This window comes from Nelumbo lutea, chromosome 8 (genome assembly GCF_056320005.1).
Source record: "Nelumbo lutea isolate HS-2025 chromosome 8, American lotus-T2T, whole genome shotgun sequence".
In the NCBI taxonomy this organism is placed as follows: domain Eukaryota; kingdom Viridiplantae; phylum Streptophyta; class Magnoliopsida; order Proteales; family Nelumbonaceae; genus Nelumbo; species Nelumbo lutea.
Genome location: NC_142691.1, coordinates 18,501,218 through 18,522,111, shown reverse-complemented (window position 1 = coordinate 18,522,111; position 20,894 = coordinate 18,501,218). Strand labels below are relative to the sequence as shown.

The following is a 20,894-nucleotide window of genomic DNA, read 5'->3' as shown; positions in this document are numbered from 1 at the left end:
CATCAATATCACTTGTTAGCTGCATCATTAGCAGTACTATTAAAGTAAGAATGGGTTGTCAATGTTTAGACTTTCACTTCACTAAAATACTTTATCTTTTGAACTAGCCCTTTCTAACTTGTACATGTCGAAAATGTAGTCCGCATTATCCTTTTAAGTTTATTTTATAACCGCTTATTTTGACCAGTATTTGAGGTATTAACACTCGATGACTCAACGAATCTATATTTAAGGATTTTAATTTGTTAATATTATATCTTTTTTTTTTTCCAGTTCGCTTTTGCTTCTTATTCGTCTTATCTCATAATAACTTTTGGAGGGATACAGAGAATTTGACTCCCTTTTATCCTTAACGTTAATTTGCATCATCATATATAATGGCAAAAATCCTCACTCATATTTAAGGAAATGCCCTAAAATGTTATTCCTTTTATGTATGCTACGGTGACCTAATAAACAACAACAACAAAATAATAATAATAATAATAATAATAATATGAATAATATCATTATGTAAGCACTAAATTAAATGTTTACATTTAATTTGTAATAATTGAGTACTTCTATTATTATACTTAATTAATTTTATGTAATTATGTAGTTAATTCATTATTAGTTATAAGAATAAGTAAAAATTGATAATTTATACATTATTTTTTGTTTACTTAATTAATATTTTCAATTATTTATTTAAATATTAATTAAATTCATGTTTAACTTCTTAAAAATATTGAAAAAATAAAAATTTTCTTAATTCCAATGTTTATTTCTTATTCTATTATCATCTAGTTAACTGGTAAGTAGTTTGTTAAGTAGTTAAATAAACTATCTCTTTTCTAGGCTTGAAATGGTCAATTTTCATTTTTCTAGAATTTGACATTTAGATTTTTGAACAACATTATTCACATTCAAGGTTTAGAATTATGAAAAGTTCACCAGCACCTATACACCTCTAAAGGTAATTATTACAATTCCAAAAGCATTCAAATGTAAGACTTCAATTAGTAGACCCTTAGTATCCTATACTTAGGAGCAAGTCTCACTTTAGTACTTAAATTTTCAAAAGTTCTACTACAATACCTAAATTTCTAGGAAGTCACATTAGCCCAGTACCATTAATAGTTATTGCAATGGGTGGTAGAATTATCAAAGTGCCCTTTGCTTCTTTTTCTTTCTTTTGTTTTCATCTTCTTATTTGATCATTAACAACTAAAAATTTCAGTGATGAGAGAAAATTCTACATCCTTAATGGACAAAATTCAAATGATACTATTAAACATCACCTGAATGTGAATCTCTAAAAATCAATGGCAAACTTATCTACAATGTTAAAGGAAATAATTGAGTTTTCTTTTACAGCTTGCACTCCCTAGTTGAATGTATTTTGATCCTTTTTCATTTGTAGTTGAAAACATGATTAGCATTCAGATTTTCACGTTATAGTCATTCTTCTCTTTTATTGGGTGTTCCATTAGTTACATTACATTCATACATTTATATTAATATAGCAAACAAGTTAAAAGTGTTGTGATTTGCTTAATCATCATATTGTCACTCTTTTCAACAATTCTGTTTAATTTGCTGTAATCCACTATCCTCACCTCTCTTACTCTTCCTATTTTTTATTTTTTTGTTTCCTTTTAATCCCCGTTGTTGGATTTCTTTCATTTACTTCAGCATCTCACATTAGAGTATTATAGACTTCCCACTTTACCTGTCCCTTGGTCAACTAATTGATTTCTTTAGCTTTCTTAAATATATTTGTTTGTCATGAGTGGGCACTGGCTCTTGGCTTTGTGATTCACCATGACATCATGTGCATTTAATAACCCATTGCCCATTCAGTCACTTTCCTCACAACATTGTTATAGCTATTGTGACAATCTCTCCTTATAATTGGCTTTGTTAGCATCTTTCAAACCATCTTGCCCCATGCATTGCTCAATAAAATCAATAGCCAGCTACGATCTTGCACCGGTGACAGGCATATTGCATTATAGCGGGAAACATGCATAGGATCACAAATTTCAAAAGTTTGTTTCATTAAAAAATCATTTCTCATTTTTTGCTCTTATTCAGAAAGTTTGATATTGGCATCCCATTTTTGCGCCGTTCAGCCTTTAAGCATGCATTAGCTAACCTTTCAGCCCAAGTAGAGTCATTTTTTGAATTTCACAAAAGTTTAAACTTTAGGATCCAACACATTAGGTACATAGAGCCCAAAATTCCTAATCCAATGGCACAAAGGTCACTCAAATACGACCCCATTTACCCCTTCATCTTAAGATCCGAAGATGAAACTAATCACAATCGTCCAATTAGGGTCATATTGTTCATAAACTACATCTCACATTCAGTTAGAAATCGAACACCATAGATACATAGAGCCTAATATTCCAAATCCGACAACACTAAGGTCACCCAAAACCGGCACCATTTACCCCTTCATCTCAAGACTCAATGCCATAACTGATTTAGATCCTATGATCGGGATCATTTTGATCCTAAACCTCATCTCACATTAATTTAGAAATCAAACACCAAATGTATGATAGAAGCCAAAATTCCAAATCTGACACCATTTATCCCATCATCTTAAGAGCCATAGCCAGAACCGAATCAAATCATCCGATCGGAATCATTTTGATCCTAAACCTCATTTTACATTAACCTAGAAATTAAGTATCATATTTACATAAAGCCCAAAATTCCAAATCCAACAATACCAAGATATAAATATAAGGTGGAGCCCAAATCCAATCTGGGTCATTTTAAAGTGGAGTACGTCCAAAATTCATCGGCTTTTCAATTGTTTATATTTATAATATATTTTATATAAAGCATATAAATATATAATAAAAAATAGAAATATATAGAAATATATGTATACTTGCCAGTCTATTCAGGTAATTGCTGGTTTTTCTTGCTCACCCCTAGTATTTATACTTTGAAAAGTGCCACTACAATACCTAAATTTCTAGAAAGTGTCATTAGTCCAACACCATTAATAGGCATTACAATGGGTAGTAAAATTATCAAATTGCCCTTTGCTTCTTTTTCTTTCTTTATTTCTTTCTTTCTTTCTTTCTTCTTCTTTATATATCCATTAACAAATAAAAATTTTAGTGATGTGAAACAAATCTACATCCTTAATGGCCAGAATTCAACTGATATTGTTAAATATCACCTGAATATCAAACTCTACAATGTTAAAGGAAAGAATTGAGTTTTCTTTTATGAATTGCATTCTCTAGTCGAACCAGTGGAACAACATGTTTATGCTACATCCTCTATGTCCAGTGACAATAAACGTTTGGCGATTTCAATGCGGCTGGAACACTATCATTACCTGAGAAAACAAATTTTAGACTTGCAAGTGACAGATAATAATCAATAAAAGTAAATAAAAATTCAGAACTCCCCTCAGAGCAAAGATCAAATAAAATAACAAACAAACAAACCATCAACAAAACAGAAGTAGTGAAGAAATTGAACCAAATCATTAAACCATGAACTGTTTGGTTCTATGAGGATTAACCTTGAATGCTTTTCGTACTCTAGTTTTTCACTTCCATTTGAGGCCACATCACCACATTTGAGTTGAGGCAACAAGTCAAATTGTAAGAACTTTTTTGTGACAAAAATACCCTCATTAAATGCACTAAATGACTCGATTTCAATGGTTCGTTAATTGCCGTTGCGTAGCCCCTGCCACTATAACCGCTAAACCACATTTAAATTAACCTAAATTCACTCCTTTATTAAATTTGATTCACAAATGAATAAACCCGCTTTCTCTTTCTCCTTGACAACAAGTCCATTTCTCTTGACTCCTTTCTCTTCTCACATCCATCATTGTGATAGAATCATGCACCAACCTCCTTCTCAGATGCTGCCCAGTAATCCTCAAAATCAATTCATGTAAGTTTAATTTTTGTTTTGTGGAAGAAGATATTATGGTATTGATTTTCACAGTTCATTCTGATTATTGGACTCGGTTTTCGGCTTGGAAGCAAATGAAAACAATTGCATGGGGAAGAAAATTGCGAAAGACTGGTATTTTGATGCCTATGGATGTTATTTTTGCAAACTTCAAATCATTGCATTGTTTCCTGGGTCTCCAATTTGTTTTCCTTGTGTTCAAATCCTTATTCTTTTCTTTTCTTTCTTTCTAAATTCAGAGTTGGAATCACTTGTTTGAGAAGTTATTCTGCATTTTCTTTTGAAAATTGGTGAAATTTCTCCAAACAATATGAAGACGAGAGAGATGGTGAAATTTCTATTAATAAGAGAGGAAGACCTTAATTTCCTCCAAAGAAAATGCATCAATTAAGACAAAACTGAGAAGTTATCATCCCAAAAGTTCTCCCGACAATGAAATGAGAAAACAGAGAGCTTCAGGCCTGCAAACTCCTTATGATTGCTTTCCCATTGGAATAGGGATCTCTCCATCCACCTAATTAGCAGCTTAAACCTGAGAGCTCTTTGCATTAAAGACCCTCTCATTGGGTTCTCTTCAAATGAATCAGCAAATGACTAATGAGATTAGTTTCCTCAAAATATTCCCTCCCTTGCTGAATGCTTTGCATTTCCGGGCAGAAATAAGTGATGAATTGAGGTCCTGTTGAGTTTAAACACTTTTAAGAAGTGCATCCACCCAGGTGCTATAAGAGAATTAGCAATGAATTAAAAAGTGAAGCACCAACTCCTCTCCCCTGATCACACAGTTTGCATTGATTCGTTAAAGTCACCCCTTTGGGTTGGAGATGATTGATTGATAGTAAGAATCCTGTCCATAATTGCAGTCCGTAAGAACAAAATAGTGTTAGGTGGAGCTTTGGATGACCTTGGAGGACTTTCATGCTCGCTCAATTTGCTGAAGAAAGATTAGATAAAGAAGACACTCTTTTTGGATTCCAACTAGGGATGGAAATTTCTACCCTACCTGGTGGGTATCCACGTTGACGGGGTGGATTTCCATGCTTAAAGGACGGGTTTTGGGGTGGAGACAGATTTTGGGATTTTATAATCTGTTCATGTGCGGGTAGGGTATGGTATTAGGCCAAACCCAACCCTCCCGACCCGCATATTGTTGGAAAGCATATAAAATTTATGTATTAGGTGTTGAATTTAATAATATTATGAATTTTACGTGAAGGATAATTGAGAGTCTATGTGTTTTTTATATGTTTTAATCAAATAACTAGTAGGGACCCCGTGCATGCACAGGAAAATCTAAAAGATTTAATAATTTTATTTTTCATTTAATGTTAATTTATATAAAAAAATAATTATTGTTAATTGAATATGAACAAATATTTTTTAATAAATTTAGTTTTATTAATAATTTGTAGTAATTTTAATATGAAATTTTGATTAACTTTAAATAAATAAAAATAATTATAAAAGCTAAAAAATTTTATTAATTCCACTAATAATTAACAATTATATAGGAATGACAATAGGGTGGGTTTAGGGCAAGGCACCCCATCCCTTTCCCTGCCCTATAGTCAAGACACTCTACTCCATCCTTGACCCGTCCTCAATGTCACATGGGTTTAGAGCAAGGTAACCACTCCTCAAAGGCACCCCGCTCCTCATCAAGGATGGAGAATCCTTGAATTTCGCTGCCCCGTCCCCAATATTGGGTAGGTTCAAGTGGATGTGTAAATTGGGCCATGTTGGGTGGGCACGACATGACCCGCATGTGGCCTGCACAAAGTGCGAGACGTGCCATGTTGGCCTATGAGGCATCCCGAGCCATGCCTCCCTCCTCTAGGATAATTTGGGGCTTTGTTCAATATGACCCACAGCCCAAGCCTACACGGGCCCGTGTCGGGCCGTGGATCAGGCTAGCCCATGGGTCGAGCCTTGGGCTAGGCCATGCCGCGCACCAAGCCAAGCTCAAGGCAAGGCACCACTCTCCATCCAAGGTTTTTAAAATTGGAATGGATAGGGAATTGTTTTGGGGTCAAACAATCTGACTGTTCGATCCAAACGGATGACCCGCTTTGACAAAAATAAAATAAAAATTTAGAAAAACAAAAAAGGCCAAAAACTGTTGTCTATGTTGACGGTTCGACCACCTAGTTCAGCAATTCGCTAACCAAATAAACGGTTTTTGGATAAAAAGCGATTTTGAGGTGAGATGGTGTCCAGATCTCAATTTTTCCGGTCTAACTATCTAGTTTGATCTAGTTTTGAAAACACTATCCCCGTCAACCCAATATTCAATTTGATGATAGAAATGATCAAAAGGATGCATTGAGTATCAACCACATGGTAAATTTCTAAAAGTACACTAAATTGTCTTTAATATTCAAAAATGTAATTTTATGAAAATTTTGGAAAATTTATTGTACTTGTGTAATTTTAATTTTTTTCAAATTTATTTAATTTTTGCTTAAATAATTTATTTTCTTTTTAAATGGTTTATTTACAAAATTATACTAATTTATCTTATAATTTCTAATATAAACTAACCAATAATTTCCTTTTTTCCAATAGTATACTAATTCATCTTAATAATTTGTGTAATTATTTGTTCAAATTATAGTTTCCATTTCCCATAGACATTTATCTTTAATAATTTTCAATAATTTGCATGATAATTACATAATTTTTCAATTTCCAAAATTCTATCAAATGTAATAAATTTTCCTAAAATTTCCAAAATATTCTTATAATTTTCAATAATTATTTAATGCATTTCAAATAAACTTTCAAAAACTTTATATCTTTTAATTTCAAAAATGTAGTTTTATGAATTTTTTTGAGAAATTTATTACATTTGTGTAACCATGGGTATTTATTGATTTTTTTAAATTGTTATTAAATATATATATATATATATTTATTTATTTTGTAGTTTACTAACAAAATTACACTAATTTATATTTTTATTTTTCAATATAAATTAATTATTAATTTCATTTTCTAACATTATAATATTTTGTTCCCCCATTTGTATTTGGTTATTAATTATACTAATAACAATAACTCAATTTTTATACTTTTTGATAATTGTTAAATATAATTCTCAATTTTACAGATATTAGTTAAAGAGTTTTCATTTTCTATAAAATGTTGTTAATGAGTTAATTAATAATAATATTTATTAATTTTTGGTAATTTACTAACGGTACAGATATTAGTTAAAGAGTTTTCATTTTCTATAAAATGTTGTTAATAAGATAATTAATAATAATATTTATTAATTTTTGGTAATTTACTAATGATAGTAATAAGAATATTCAATTTTTGGTAATTTACTAACCATATTTATTAACTTTTGGTAATAACACTATTTAATACTCATTGAATATGGGTGGGATTAAATATTAACCGTATTTAACTATTTATTAATTAATATGAATATTTTAAATGAGAGAGAGTGGATATAGATTGGAGTGATGCATTTTAGGAATTGATTAGGGAGTGGGGCAACATGATACTTTCTTATTGGTTTAAATGAGATAACTTAGGAGAGAGATTATAGAAATATTTTTAGGTAGTTGGGGTGACATGGCTTAATGGGAGTGGTGTGAAGGGGAGAGGAGAGAAAGTCAAAGAGAATGCAGGGTGCGGATAATGGAGCAAGGGGAGGCATGGTGACGAGGACCCGTGCTTTGTTAAGCGAAACTTAAACAATAGAAATACATAAGAGTATTATAATTGTTTTATATTTTAACTTTTTAATAAACAATTCGATCATACTCAACCCAGGTTGGCCAGTTTTCTAGTATTTCAGATCGACTTTGGTTTAATAAATATATACTAATATTTTATATTTAATTTTTCAATACGGTAAAGTAGGAAAATTCCCATATTCGTTAGTTTAAAATATTTTATATCACAGATTTAATTTTTGTAATTTATTTTTTAATAATATCATTGTAATTTTTGAAATTTAAAGTTAATTTTTAAGTTTAAATCTTTTGAACAAACAAACTAAACCAAAAATAGACCCAAATCAATACAACCCGAGTTAGTGGGTTTTCGCTAATGGTCAATCGATTTTGAGTGACAAAGTGCGGACTTGACCAGATCGATTTGGTTGGTGAAACAACCTACAACTGAACTGAACCAATCATTGAAGACTCCTAATTTCAACTAAATTTATAGTCTAAATAACAATAGTTTAATCTCCAATAATTATTGAAATTTTATAACCAACGTACACAATCATTGAAAATAAGTTTATAATGAAAATATAATAGATATAAAATAAAAATACAGTAATTACAAAAATATAATAAATAGTTAAAATATACTAAATTAGTCAATAAATAGTGTAATCTTAAATAATAGTTTAATCTCAAATAAGTATTAATGTATAAATTATAAAAAATATATAATTACTAAAAAAATTATAACAAAAATACAATAAATACGATAAATTAAATTTCAAAAGTTAAACAATAGTTGTTTAATCTCCAATTATTATTGATAATTTTCTATTAAGTAACAAAAATAAAAAGGCATTTATAAATAATTATTGAAAGCATATATTTATAAAAAAAATAATAAATAATTACTGAAAATAAAGTAAATATTAATTATAGTATATATAAATGTATAATGAATATACACTATTATTGTAAAATTATTACTAATAAATATAATTTTTTGATAGTTATTTTCTATAACTATTAATTGATATAAGTGAAACTAGTTATTTACAATATTATTTAGTTCTTGAAATAATATTTTTATTTAAATTATTAAAATATTAATTATTTATTGAATTTAATAATCCACTAAATTGTAATTGTATTATTATTACATAATTTGTTATTAATTTTGTAAAATATTAAATTATTATTAATATGAATATTATGAATTCTATTATAATTATTTTTCTACTTTTAAGATTTTTTAAAAATTTATTACATAATTTCGTTATTTTTAACTATTTAAAATTTTTTCATGTTAAATATTTTGTTATTTAAATATTTAAATAATATATAAAATATTTAAAAATATTCATTATTTGAATTTTATTTATTTTATTGTTATTACATGTTATTAAATATTTTGTTATATTATTTAGCTATTTTTAATGTTTTTTTAAGATTTTTAGTTATTGAAATATTTAAATAATGTTTTATTTTTTAATGTTAAATTTTTATTATGTAAATAACATTTAAATTGAATAATTCATAAAATTATAATTTATATTGTTACTACATAATTTCATGATGAATTTTGTAAAAATATTGAATTTTTAATAATATGAATATTATTGTCTATTCGTTTTTTGTGTTTTGAATAAATATTTTAAATTTAGTATATAATTTCGTTATAATATTTAAATAGCTCTGAATTTTTTTAATTGAAACTTTCTTTTAGATAGATATAGATAAAAAGTGGGGGAGAGGATAAATAGGAATTAGAGATAGTTTAGGAGGGAAACTTTGTACTAAATTGGAGATAATTGAAGAGATAAATAGGAATTAGAGACAATTTAGGAGGAAGTGAGGGAAAGTGGTGCCACTTGGCTAAACATTAGAAAAGCTTTATGGTTGTTAGAAATAGTTAGGTATATGTGATTTTCTTATTGGTTTAATGGGTAATTATATGGGATTAAAAAATAAAAAATTAAAAAAAAAACAGAAAATTAGGAATGGGGGTTTGAAGCAAGTCGACCTTAATGTTCATTTAAATAAATTTTATCAAAAGAAAATAAAAATAAAATACCATTTTTTCCCCAAATAAGACAGGCAACCACTCTATTGGCTATATTTGGTCAATTTTGTTTTTTGTACAAAAAAGTGATAAGGGTATTTTTGGATTAAAAAATCATGGTCCTAATGACAAAACAAACACTCCTTAATGAAAGGTTGATTAAGTAAATAAGTTGTAAAATATATGAGATATTTTATTAAAATAAAAACTATAAGGTAGGTTTAAGTAAATATGTAAAACTCTAAGGTGTGTTCTACTAAATGACCTTAATAGAAACACATAAGAGTAAGGGTGTCAATGGACCGGTTTTGGGTTGGACTCTATCCAAATCAAAATTCATTTGGATGGATTGGATGGACCAATAAGACATGTTGAATTTGGATGGACTGGACGGACCAATATGACATATTTGGATTGGACATGATCTGTCCATAATGAATTTATATTGGATTGAACCAATATCTGGTCGATTTATAGAAAATAAGAACATAGGTGTCAACAGACCAGGTTTGACTTGAAACCAATCTAAATTAATAGGAATTTGAACAGAATGAACAATCTCTAGACTGGTCCAAAATATTCATTAGACTGGATTGGACCAAGTCCATTTGTAATGGACTCATAATGGATTGGATCGGATTGGACCAAATCCAATCCAATTGACACTCCTACATAAGAGTATACAACTATTTTATATTTTCGAATTTATAAATAATTAATAATTATTCATATTTTATATACTACTTTAATAAAATTTTTATAATACAAAAGTAACAATAATTAATTTCAGTTAGGTTTATTCATTAAATTGATGAAACCGACCAACCCGATCAACTTGACCTGACCATATTGGATTAGTTTTGCTTTGGCCATTTGTAAATCGACCAAAATCGGATGACTTGACCGTTGATATATATTAATATTTTGTATTTTAAATATAACTTTTAATAGGAAAAAGTGAGAAATTTCCAATATTTCTTAGTCTAAAATGTTTTATATCATAAATTTCATTTTTTAATTTATTTTTTAATAGTTGCACTATAATTTTTAAAATTTAAATTTAATTTTCAAGTTTAAGTCTTTTGAACCAATTGAACAAACCAAAAAATCGACCAAAACTAATACAATTTGAATGGGTTGATTTTCACAAATGGTCAGTCGGTTTCAACTAACCAGGTTAATTTGGTTGGCAAAACAACCTACAACCGAACCGAACCAACTCATGAACACTCATAATTTCAGATAAATTAATAGTCTCATCTTTGATAAATAACAGTATTTTAATCGCCAACAATAGATGAAAATTTATAGCGAAAAGACACAATTATTGAAAAATATATTGATAATGAAAAAATACAATAAGTACTAAAAATATATTAAATTAGTCAATAAATAGTATAATCTCTAATAAATATTAATCAATAAGTTATATAAAAAATACAATAAATACAATAAGTACAATAAACAAAATTTAAAAATTTCAATAATAGTAGTTTAATCACCGATAATTATTAAAAGATTTTTGATAAATAACAAAACAAAAATAAATTTATACATAATTATATTGAAAATACATTTATCACAAAAAACAATAAATAATTACTAAAATACAATAAATATTAATATTAGAATATATAATTATATAATAAATATATATCAAGAGTTTTAAATTATTATTTATAAATATTAATTTTTATGAAAGTTATTTTCTCGAATTATTAATTGATATAAGTGAAATTAGTTACTTATAATATTATGTAAAAATATTAAATTATTATTAAAGTTATTTAATTATTAATTTTGTAAAATAGTAAATTATTATTATTTTCAATATTATGTTATAATTATTTAAAATTATTAATAATAAATACTGTAATTAATAAAAACACTATAATTAATTAACAATAATTTAATACCGAAATTAATAAAAAACACTATGATAATAAATATTGTGATTAAACAATACCATAATTAATAAAAAAAAATACTGTCAAATGTTGTTATTTAACAAGAGGTAGCTATAAATTTTGTTAATTAAATGGACCGGGCAGACGTGTCCCGCATATGCTCCATGACCCACACCGATATTTAAATACGGTTAACTAAATGGACCGGGTCGCACATGCCCCATACCCGATGGTTAACCATCATCATCTTCACCCGAATAATGTCTGGTGTGTTTGCTCGATTGAGCGAACACAGTAGAGTAAAACCCGACTTAAACAAACGAAAAAAAAATATTTGCAGAGGATGGCAGAGTCAATCAGCAAGTCTCCTGATGATGTTTCTTTTTGAGAAAGCATTTAAAGAACGAAAACCATAGGCAATCAGAATAAAAAACCATTTAGGCTCAGTTTCGGAGCAGAACAAGTGCAAATATGTACAGCGTAAATACATACAAAATAATACAAAATATAAGGTTTTGAACTCTACATATTTGCATTTGCACTCCTTCCAAACTCAGCCTTAACGAACGAAAACCACAGAGTCGATAGGGGTGTGAGCACCCTTTCCAGCTCAGTTAACGTGTTCACAGCTTTGTATATTTGTACTCTTTTGAGCTCAGTTAAAAATAATGTTTAGCTAGTTTGTTTCTTTTTAAGAAAGAACTGAGTAAAAAACGACTGAAGCATAACAGAGTAAAAAACGAAAATAATAACAGAGAAAAAACGAAAAAAAAAATAGAGAAAAAAATGATAGAGCATACATGTGGAAAGAAGATGGCATCAGAGAACTCCAAAGAAGTCTTGGTAGAAAGAAGATGGCAGTTGCTAGAAACCCGACGACTGCAAACACGACTGAAGCAGTGCCCTCCCCTGCTTCGTCACCTAAAAGAGCAAAAAATAACAGATAAAAAATGAAAAAAAAAAATAACAGTGTTAAGAATCTGTTAAAAAACGAAAAAAAAAATAACAGAGCAAAAAATGAAAAAAAGAACAGATAAAAAACGACAAAACATAACATACCTGTGGAAAGAAGTCTTTGACCGGTAGAAAGAAGACGGCAGCAACTAGAAACCGGTTGACTGCAAACACGAATGCAAGCCATGCACTCCCCTGCCTCGTCACCTAAAAGTTAAGAGAGAGAGAGAGAGACTTATCTTAGGAAGACTTCTACTCTGTGAAGAGTCTTGAAGACTCCTACTCTTAAGACTCTTATTATGCTAAGATATCTAAATGAGAGAGTTTAGGTGTCACTATGTGAAAGGGAGAAGTGGAAAATTGAATTAAAACACTCTTATTTTATTGGGCAGTTTTTAAAATAACATGGAATTAGAAAAACAAAAAATTCAAAAAAAGTATATATATATACTTTTTGTTGTTTGTTTGTGTTCTTTTACTTATTTATTTCTTAACATGAAGCTAGATACAGGTTCTAAACCCAATGGGGAGTGGGGAGTGGGGGGTGGGTTGGATTCTAAAAATTCAACCAGTTACAGGTTTTGGAGCAGGTACAGATTGGAAGGTTTAGGGAGACAGATAGGATCTAAAATTTACAAAACCCTCCCAAACTTGCCCTGTTGCCATCCCTAATACATTCCAACTAGCACATATGACCTTCAATATTTGGCTCGATTTAAGCCCTAGAAATGTCACTTAGCAAGTTGATTAGGTCCTCCTCTTCTCCGTCTTAATATTTCTTCTCAATAGTGGACTCCACACAACCTCCCCGACTACAATTTCATAACATTCTTTACCTGTTGCTACCTTATTTAAAGCCTAATTGAATGCCTGAGTGTGAGATAGGCGCAGAGGTGTTGATCTCCATTTCTCACTTCAAAAGTAATGAGTTGATAAAATTCTTCCATAATCTTCATTGCGCCGTTCCATGTTTGACCCATATGAACTCTATTCACATCAATTAACTAGTAATGATCATCAATTCCATATTTGCAACAAATGATTTTCCTTCATATATAACCCATTCCTTTGGGTATCAAATCGCCATAGCCATTTTCCCACTATTGCTTTGTTCATTTCATGATGAAGCTTTATACCCACTCCACCCATTCCTTTAGATTTGCAAACCAAGCAACTAGATGGAATTTCTTTTTATCATTAATCTTATCCCGTAGGAAATCCATTCTAGCCTTCTCGGGAATTAATCACCAATGTTGGACTTGAAAACAAAGAGAAGTATGAAGGAGGGATTTGATAGTGCTTTGAAATGTGAGTGACTTTACCATCCTTTGACAAATAACTCTTTTTCCAGCCTCTCAGTTTGTGAAAATTTTCAATAATCGGGATCGATCTACAACTCATCGGATTTATAATCTTTCAATAATTGACAAATAACTCTTTTCCCAGCCCCATGTTTTTAGCCAAGAAATACAGCCCAATCATTATTATTTATCATTAATTTCCTAATTGGAATTAATTTGCTCTTCCTCATATTTATCTTTAGCTAAATGCTACCTCAAAATAGATCAACAAATATCTTGAAAAAAGGCAAGTTTTATGCTCTACTTTTTAGAAAAATAATTGAATCACTTGCCATCTATAAAGCCCCCATCCTCTTATTCTGTCATTTTTACTAATCTATTAAGGGGCCTCCACAAAAAGGGGAAAAAAGTACCCCATTATCTTAGATCCATTTTTCCTTCAAAGTAAGCTTTTGGAGTTCCATAGATCAGCACTAAAAATTTGGGATGGCAAACAAGCTGTGGTCCATGACCTCCACTTAAGACAAAGCCCATCTGTCTCTGAAGATAATTCAAGAATCCTCATTGGACATGGTCGTAAGTCCAATTAACAGATAACACCCAGCTCACCTTAATGAAAATATGAAATCTATAATCTATACATTCATTTACAATGAGAGCCTTGTCCAAAATTTGATGACCCTCCATAAAACCACCTTAAAATGGAGAAATTAGCTCCACCAAGAAACCTCTTAATCAATTTTCCTATACTTTTGAGATTATCTTGTAAATATTCCTAATTAGGCTAATGGGGCGATAATCCTTTAGATCTTCCGCATCTCTTGCTTAAATTTTGCTGCCCATGGAATGGAAGAATTAATGAAATTCTAGCGTCATATTCATCACTTCCTACTTCAGAAATGGCCAACACAATTTTATAGAATTCTATAGGAAAGCCTTCTGGACCTGATGTCTTATCCCCAGTTATGTTTTACAAAATTTATGTTTCACAGGAAATTTAGTTCAATTCTATTAGGAGTTCAATGGGTTTTATTGATAGAAACTTATCTAGAACAGTAAGGAATTTGTAAGAATGAGAAGATTCAAGGCATTACTTAGAAAAGAATGTAGAGGCTCAAATTTTGTTGAGTTCCTTGTTATATACCCCTCTTAGCTACGATACTTTCTGAACTGGATGAGATATCAGATTGAAACGAATAAAATGTTTTATTGTTTTACATGCAGCAATGGAAGAAATGAAGAAAATAACGACAGTTCAAGCTGTTCTCGTAGCATTAGTTGTGAATTAGGTGAACAGAATAACATTGTAAGCATTTCTGACCAACGAAGGGATGATGGAATCCGAGTGGATAATGAGCTTTCATTGCTTCATGTAGGATCGAGAAGGGCTGACGGCATGCATGAATCTGATCATGTAAGTTTGTTATACATTATTTTTATAGAGTTTATTCTACATAATTCCAAGAGGTATACAGATTAGGTAAATTTAAATCTAGTGCTAGCTATGTCTTTCTTTTAATCATGTGGATTTAAATCTAGCGCCAAGCCATTTATAACAAATAAAGTTAACTTGCTTGATACCTCTTTTAATCCCTCTAGGTAACTTTAAATTTGTGTTGTGCAGACATGTTCATCCTCACCTGGAAGGTCATTAGCAGTTGATCAGATGTCAAACATACACAACACAAGTTTGCGTCAAGGAGACTTATATTCAACCCATACATTATATTTTGAACCAGATATGTTGCCAGTCAGAGCAAGCCCAACAAATAATTCAATGACCACTGCTTCATCAAATGCTGTAGTCATTTCCAGAAGGGTGCTGCCTCCATTATCAGAGGCCTTTCCAAGGAGGTTGACTGGTCGTACCCCAGAAGTAGCACAACTCGCTTTATCAAATATAATTGATAATATTAGAAGCATTGTATCCGGTTCTCATGATCCGTCAAACTTAGAAACTCAATTACCACCATCTCTTAGCTGCATTCTTTACCATCATCTTACTCTTTCTCGAATCCCTCGTTCACTATCTGACATTGTCCAGAGCTCCTTCCTACCTGTCAATGGACTTACTACTCCCTCAAGTGAAAATGCTCCAGCTCTTCAACTTGGTGAAGTTGCATCTACTTCTGATGAAATTGGGATACAAAATGAGTTTGATATTTTGAGCCAGCAATATTTGCAGTCAATGACCTTCCTACATAGGTTGGCCGGTGGCTTGTTAGAAGGTTCAATATTGTTTAGGATGTTAACAGGTGGTGGTGGGGGGCAGTTTCGACTATCATCTGAGGTTTGGTTTTAGCTCTTATGTGATGCAAAGTTCTTTACTGGCTAAATATCCTTTTTTAATCATTGCTCCTATTGCAAAACAGAAATGTTGATAGCTTTATTTTCAAAAATAAAAAATAAAAGAAGAAGATATTGGTAAAGATTGATTACAAGAGTAATTTTACTACTTCCAGATGAAGGTGAAGGTAGCTTTTTCAAACTTTATTAGAGGTTCAGTTTACAACAATCCACTTTTACAAATTACACCATATCTTAGTCTTTGTCCAAAGAAGTGCACAACCTATCATTAAGTCTTTGATTTTTTGCACTTGGACATGCTATCAACTTTGAAGGTTATAGACATAAACTTGATTGATGTTTGGAAATTTCTTAGTCTTTCTAAAATACATGGAACTTACAAGACAATTGACAAGCCATCAATGATTCATTTAGAACCACTGGCATTTGATCAAGGTGCTCACACAATTTGCAGCCACCAATGAGCATGGTATTTTACTTATGCATGCCACCAATTTGTACCACCGAGCCTACACTCATCCACCCAATATCTTACTCAAAAGGTCTTCAGCCAAAATGGATCCAATTGAATTGTTTTGAACCTCATCGTTGCCAAGATTCATTTGCTGCTATTGATATTGTTACCTTCTAATTTTGCATGTCATGAGAATTTAATAGCTAGCCTTTCATGTTGTAGACAGGTTGCCACTATCCATGTGTGACTATTGGGTGCCACCAGCCCTGACCAACCTGGTTGGATTGTTCTTTGAATGAAAGATTGACTAGCTCATTACATGGCCAATGAACAACAACTTCTTCGGTTGCTATTGCTTCTTGTGCAGGATGATACAACATAACTACATCATTTATGGGCCTCTTGCACAACTACTTTTTATGTGATTGAATGCTAGCAATCACAATGACATTGGACATGAGATTTCCTCTTGGACAAGGAATTCTATTTTTTCCTTTTCTTGTTTATTTGCAAGATCTTTTAGGTTGGATTCAACAGTGAGATGGGTTTGTTGTAAAGGTTCATATGCTCTGATTTGGATTTTTTTCACCTTTCTTAATCTGTTGCTTGTAGTCAGTCATTAACCACCTTTCTTGGCTGAGTTTTTCGGCCCATAGTCATTATTCATGCTTATCATTACTTATGGTTATGGTTTTACACAAGTGACATCATGATATTAATCTAGCTAAGACATATGGACGACACCTCCCTTATAAAAATAATTAACAGATATATATTTAACCTGCAAAAGCAGGTAAATTATTGGTTTTACATTTCAAATGAGTAAGTTAAAGATAGTTTATATGATATTATTAATAATTAAAATAATAATACAATAAAATTAACTTTTTCCTGAAGATTATTGTCCATCCATAGTCTTGGAAATATCTTTAAGATGGGAAAAAAGGCAGGATTATGTATTTTTCTAAAATGAGCTTCTGCATTATTTGCGTACAAATAATATTCTCATACCATCAGATTGAACATAAAATCAATTGGCTCTTGGTTAATTCTTACTGCTTAAGTGTGATTAAAGATGCATTTGGTTTATTAGTGTCAATATATTCAAGTAACAGAATGAATATTCATTTCCTGCTTACTAATATTCTGTATTTTAATATTCTCTAGATGTTTATTTGTCTATAATTGAAGCTCATTCTTTCTACTAAAAAAGAAAAAACAAACTCATTCTAAGGTTTTAAAAGTAATCACATCCAGAAACTTACCTTTCCAATCGTGTGATAATTACTTGGTGATAACATGAACAGGACAATTTAATTCTTAGCCAGCCACCTCTATTGGACATAGCAAATTTCTATGACCGTTATGGAGACATGAGGGTAGATGTGGATAACATGTCTTATGAGGTAAGACTATAAACCTTTTTTCTTTTTGTCACTGTGTGATCTGCTCCATTCTTTTCTTTTCTTTTTCTTTTTTTTTTTTCTTTTTTTGTATCATTTATCTTCCAATCTTCCATAGGAATTATTAGCTTTGGAGGATCGTATAGGGAATGTCAATACAGGACTATCTGAAGAAGCAATTACCAGGTTTCTTAAACAAAGTACATATTTTTTATTATTAGAGGAGAATTCTACAAAGGATGCTTGCAGTATTTGCCAGGTAACCATGCCAATTTGAGTTAATATTTATGGAAGTAGTAAGCTCTGTTGCAGATCTTTGTGTAACAAACCACAACCTGTAACATTCTTTAATTTGTTTTAATAATAGGAGGAGTACTTGGAGGATAATGAGATGGGAAAGTTGGACTGTGGTCATGCCTTCCATGCTTCATGTATCAAACAGTGGCTAAGATGCAAAAATCTCTGTCCTGTTTGCAAATCCACTGGTTTAACTATTTGTGACCCCAATATGTTCAGAAACTCATAAGCAACATGGTTTTGCATCTTCTGCATCACAACTTCTTTTCTTCAAACAAGTTATTACTGGTAAAGTTTGTATGCAATCTTACTTTTCCACCATTTATTTATTTCTAGTGTTAAAAAGTTATGGCTGATGTACATGTGCAGATTAGTTGTATTTAGTAGCTGGCATTACATAGTGACAAAGGGACACCATCTTAAGTGAGGGATGCTGTGAAAAAATGATTATGAGGCATCCTCAATTTTAGGCAACTGATCAATACTGAGAAGAGAAAGTTTCCAATCAAGCAGCTATTATCAAAAGTTATCTGGGCAGCAATCTTATGGGGTTGTTAGTGAAATCACTACCTTGAATCTATGAAAGGATAATCCTACTTATTGTGTAATTTCAAACCTGAAAGGTTAACATGTACAACTTTAATATTAAAGTAATGAGAAAGTTTCTGTTAAATGTGTATAATTGAATTCTGGCCCAGCTTGATCCATCAATCATTATAGGAGTGATAGAATGTAGATAAGATAATTAAGTCATTAGGTAATTGAATTTCTAAGGTACCAATTATTACTTGAAATCTCTCAACGCTTTCAACATGCATGATAATCTATGCTTTCAGAAGACTTGGACAAAATATGTTTATGTTCAAGTTCTTTCATTATCTTTTATGATTTTCATTTGAGGAAAAGGACAAGGTTGTAGTAAGAAATGACTTAAAATACTCATATGGATATGGTGACACTGAATAGAATGGAATGGTAAAACAAGAATCCTGTAGCTGATCCCATATAGTTGGGACAAGGTTTAGATGATGATGATAATTAGAGAAGGTTAAAAGATCTCTTCTTTCTACTCTTTATTTCGATCAAGTAGGAATATTTATTGGCTTGTATATATAAATTCATAAAAGCATAAGATATAAAGAAATAGAAAAAAAAAAAAAAGAACTCTTGCAAAAGCTGCTTGGATGAGCATTAAAAATGGAAATTAACATTAAAGTATGTGGGTAATAAAGCTTCCAAGAAAGATTAGGTGAAGCCCATAATCCTGTAACTCTTGTCAAATAGATTATGCATATTCTGATTGTAAGAAGACTTTAACCATGCATTTCAATCGACTAGGCTTTAAGCCCATTTGGGAGGGCTTTAACTTTGATCTGAGTTGTGTTGACTGAGCCGCTTTGAAGAAAGTTGATTTACTAGCCATGTCTTTTGTTTTCAACTTGGGTTTTGGAAATTTATAATGTAGAATAAAAGCTTTGTCCATTGAAAACAATTCCAAAGCCTATGGGGTTGAAACAACATCCATCATCCTTATCTGCTAACAGAAAATTGTGATCTTAGGACCCAACCCCCCCCCCCCCCCCCGGTGGGGGAAGCATCAAGTCTTACGAAGTTACAATCCATAGTCTTATACAAATGGGTCTTCGTGTAGTTCATGGTAAAACCAATTGTTCATTCAAGAAAACAGCAAAGGTGCCCTCTGCAGATATTTTTCATGAGGAATTGGAAAGTTCCATTTCAAAAACTAGAAATACATCAAGTTGTAAACCGGTTTTAAGAGAGATTTGATTAGATCGAGGTCCTTTTGTAGTTAACAGTTTTATCAAAAGTTGATGTCGAATCACCCTTTTGTAGGAGACTAGGATTACTGCAACTGGTACTTCGGAGTATCTATCTACAAGAGCTGATCATAGTTAATCCAGCGATCGATCAAGAGAGTATAATTCAGAGTTCTATTCTCGGGCTTTTAGGGGCGCAATTCAGACAAGTCTGGGTGGGTTTAAGCTCAATCCACTCAATCCAGGCCTGAGCCCGTGGTCAATCTAGGCCCAACCACACTGAAATATGATGCATCGCTCTGGCCCAGGCTGGGCTTAGATAATCAGCCTATACTAAAATTTGAGATAAATATGTGTGTATGTATGCATACAATATATAGCTGGGCTCGGGTTGGGAAAAGGTCAGGCCAAACCACCCAACTCAAGGGCTGCAAAACCAAGCCCACTGAAGTTGCACTCCATGGAGAAGAAATGCTCTGGTTTAGTGAAGGGAAACCGGGAAAAGAAGGCTTTGGTTGAATTGGTGACTGCTAAACTAAGAAGAGTTAAGAGGCATAAAGAAACCTTATCTTTTAATTTTTTTTCATGATTTTAGTTTACCTCATTTTACACTAATGAGCTGTACCTTAACAAATTTGGTGAAAGTCCTTAAGAAATTCCCCCCAACCTTCTGCTCTCTCTAATTTTCTATCAAAGCAAATACAGCCTAAACTGGTGCTTATTAAACATATATGACATATCTATGTACCTTATTGCGACAGCTGGCAGCGCATCAGATTGACCAATAGGCTAAATGCTTATCATCT

At 31.1% G+C, this 20,894-nt stretch overlaps 1 protein-coding gene across 1 annotated transcript; it reads left to right on the top strand.

Annotated features, from left to right (window-relative positions):
- Nucleotides 1-3,783: 3,783 nt before the first annotated feature.
- On the top strand, nt 3,784-18,992 carry LOC148843120 (E3 ubiquitin-protein ligase MBR1-like). Its single transcript, XM_088958721.1, has 7 exons — nt 3,784-3,921; nt 15,074-15,263; nt 15,474-16,139; nt 17,918-18,016; nt 18,132-18,272; nt 18,381-18,598; nt 18,680-18,992. The coding sequence occupies exons 1-6, from the start codon at nt 3,869-3,871 to the stop codon at nt 18,537-18,539; spliced, it is 1,308 nt and encodes a 435-aa protein (XP_088814847.1). The 5' UTR covers nt 3,784-3,868; the 3' UTR covers nt 18,540-18,598; nt 18,680-18,992.
- The last annotated feature ends 1,902 nt before the right edge of the window (nt 18,993-20,894 follow it).

What these genes read in the sequence shown, in the direction of transcription:
- LOC148843120 (XM_088958721.1), top strand. Translation starts at nt 3,869, where the DNA reads ATGCACCAACCTCCTTCTCAGATGCTGCCCAGTAATCCTCAAAATCAA. An exon ending in GCATGCATGAATCTGATCAT is followed by an intron (nt 15,264 to 15,473) that starts GTAAGTTTGTTA and finishes TGTGTTGTGCAG; the next exon opens with ACATGTTCATCCTCACCTGG. An exon ending in TGGATAACATGTCTTATGAG is followed by an intron (nt 18,017 to 18,131) that starts GTAAGACTATAA and finishes AATCTTCCATAG; the next exon opens with GAATTATTAGCTTTGGAGGA.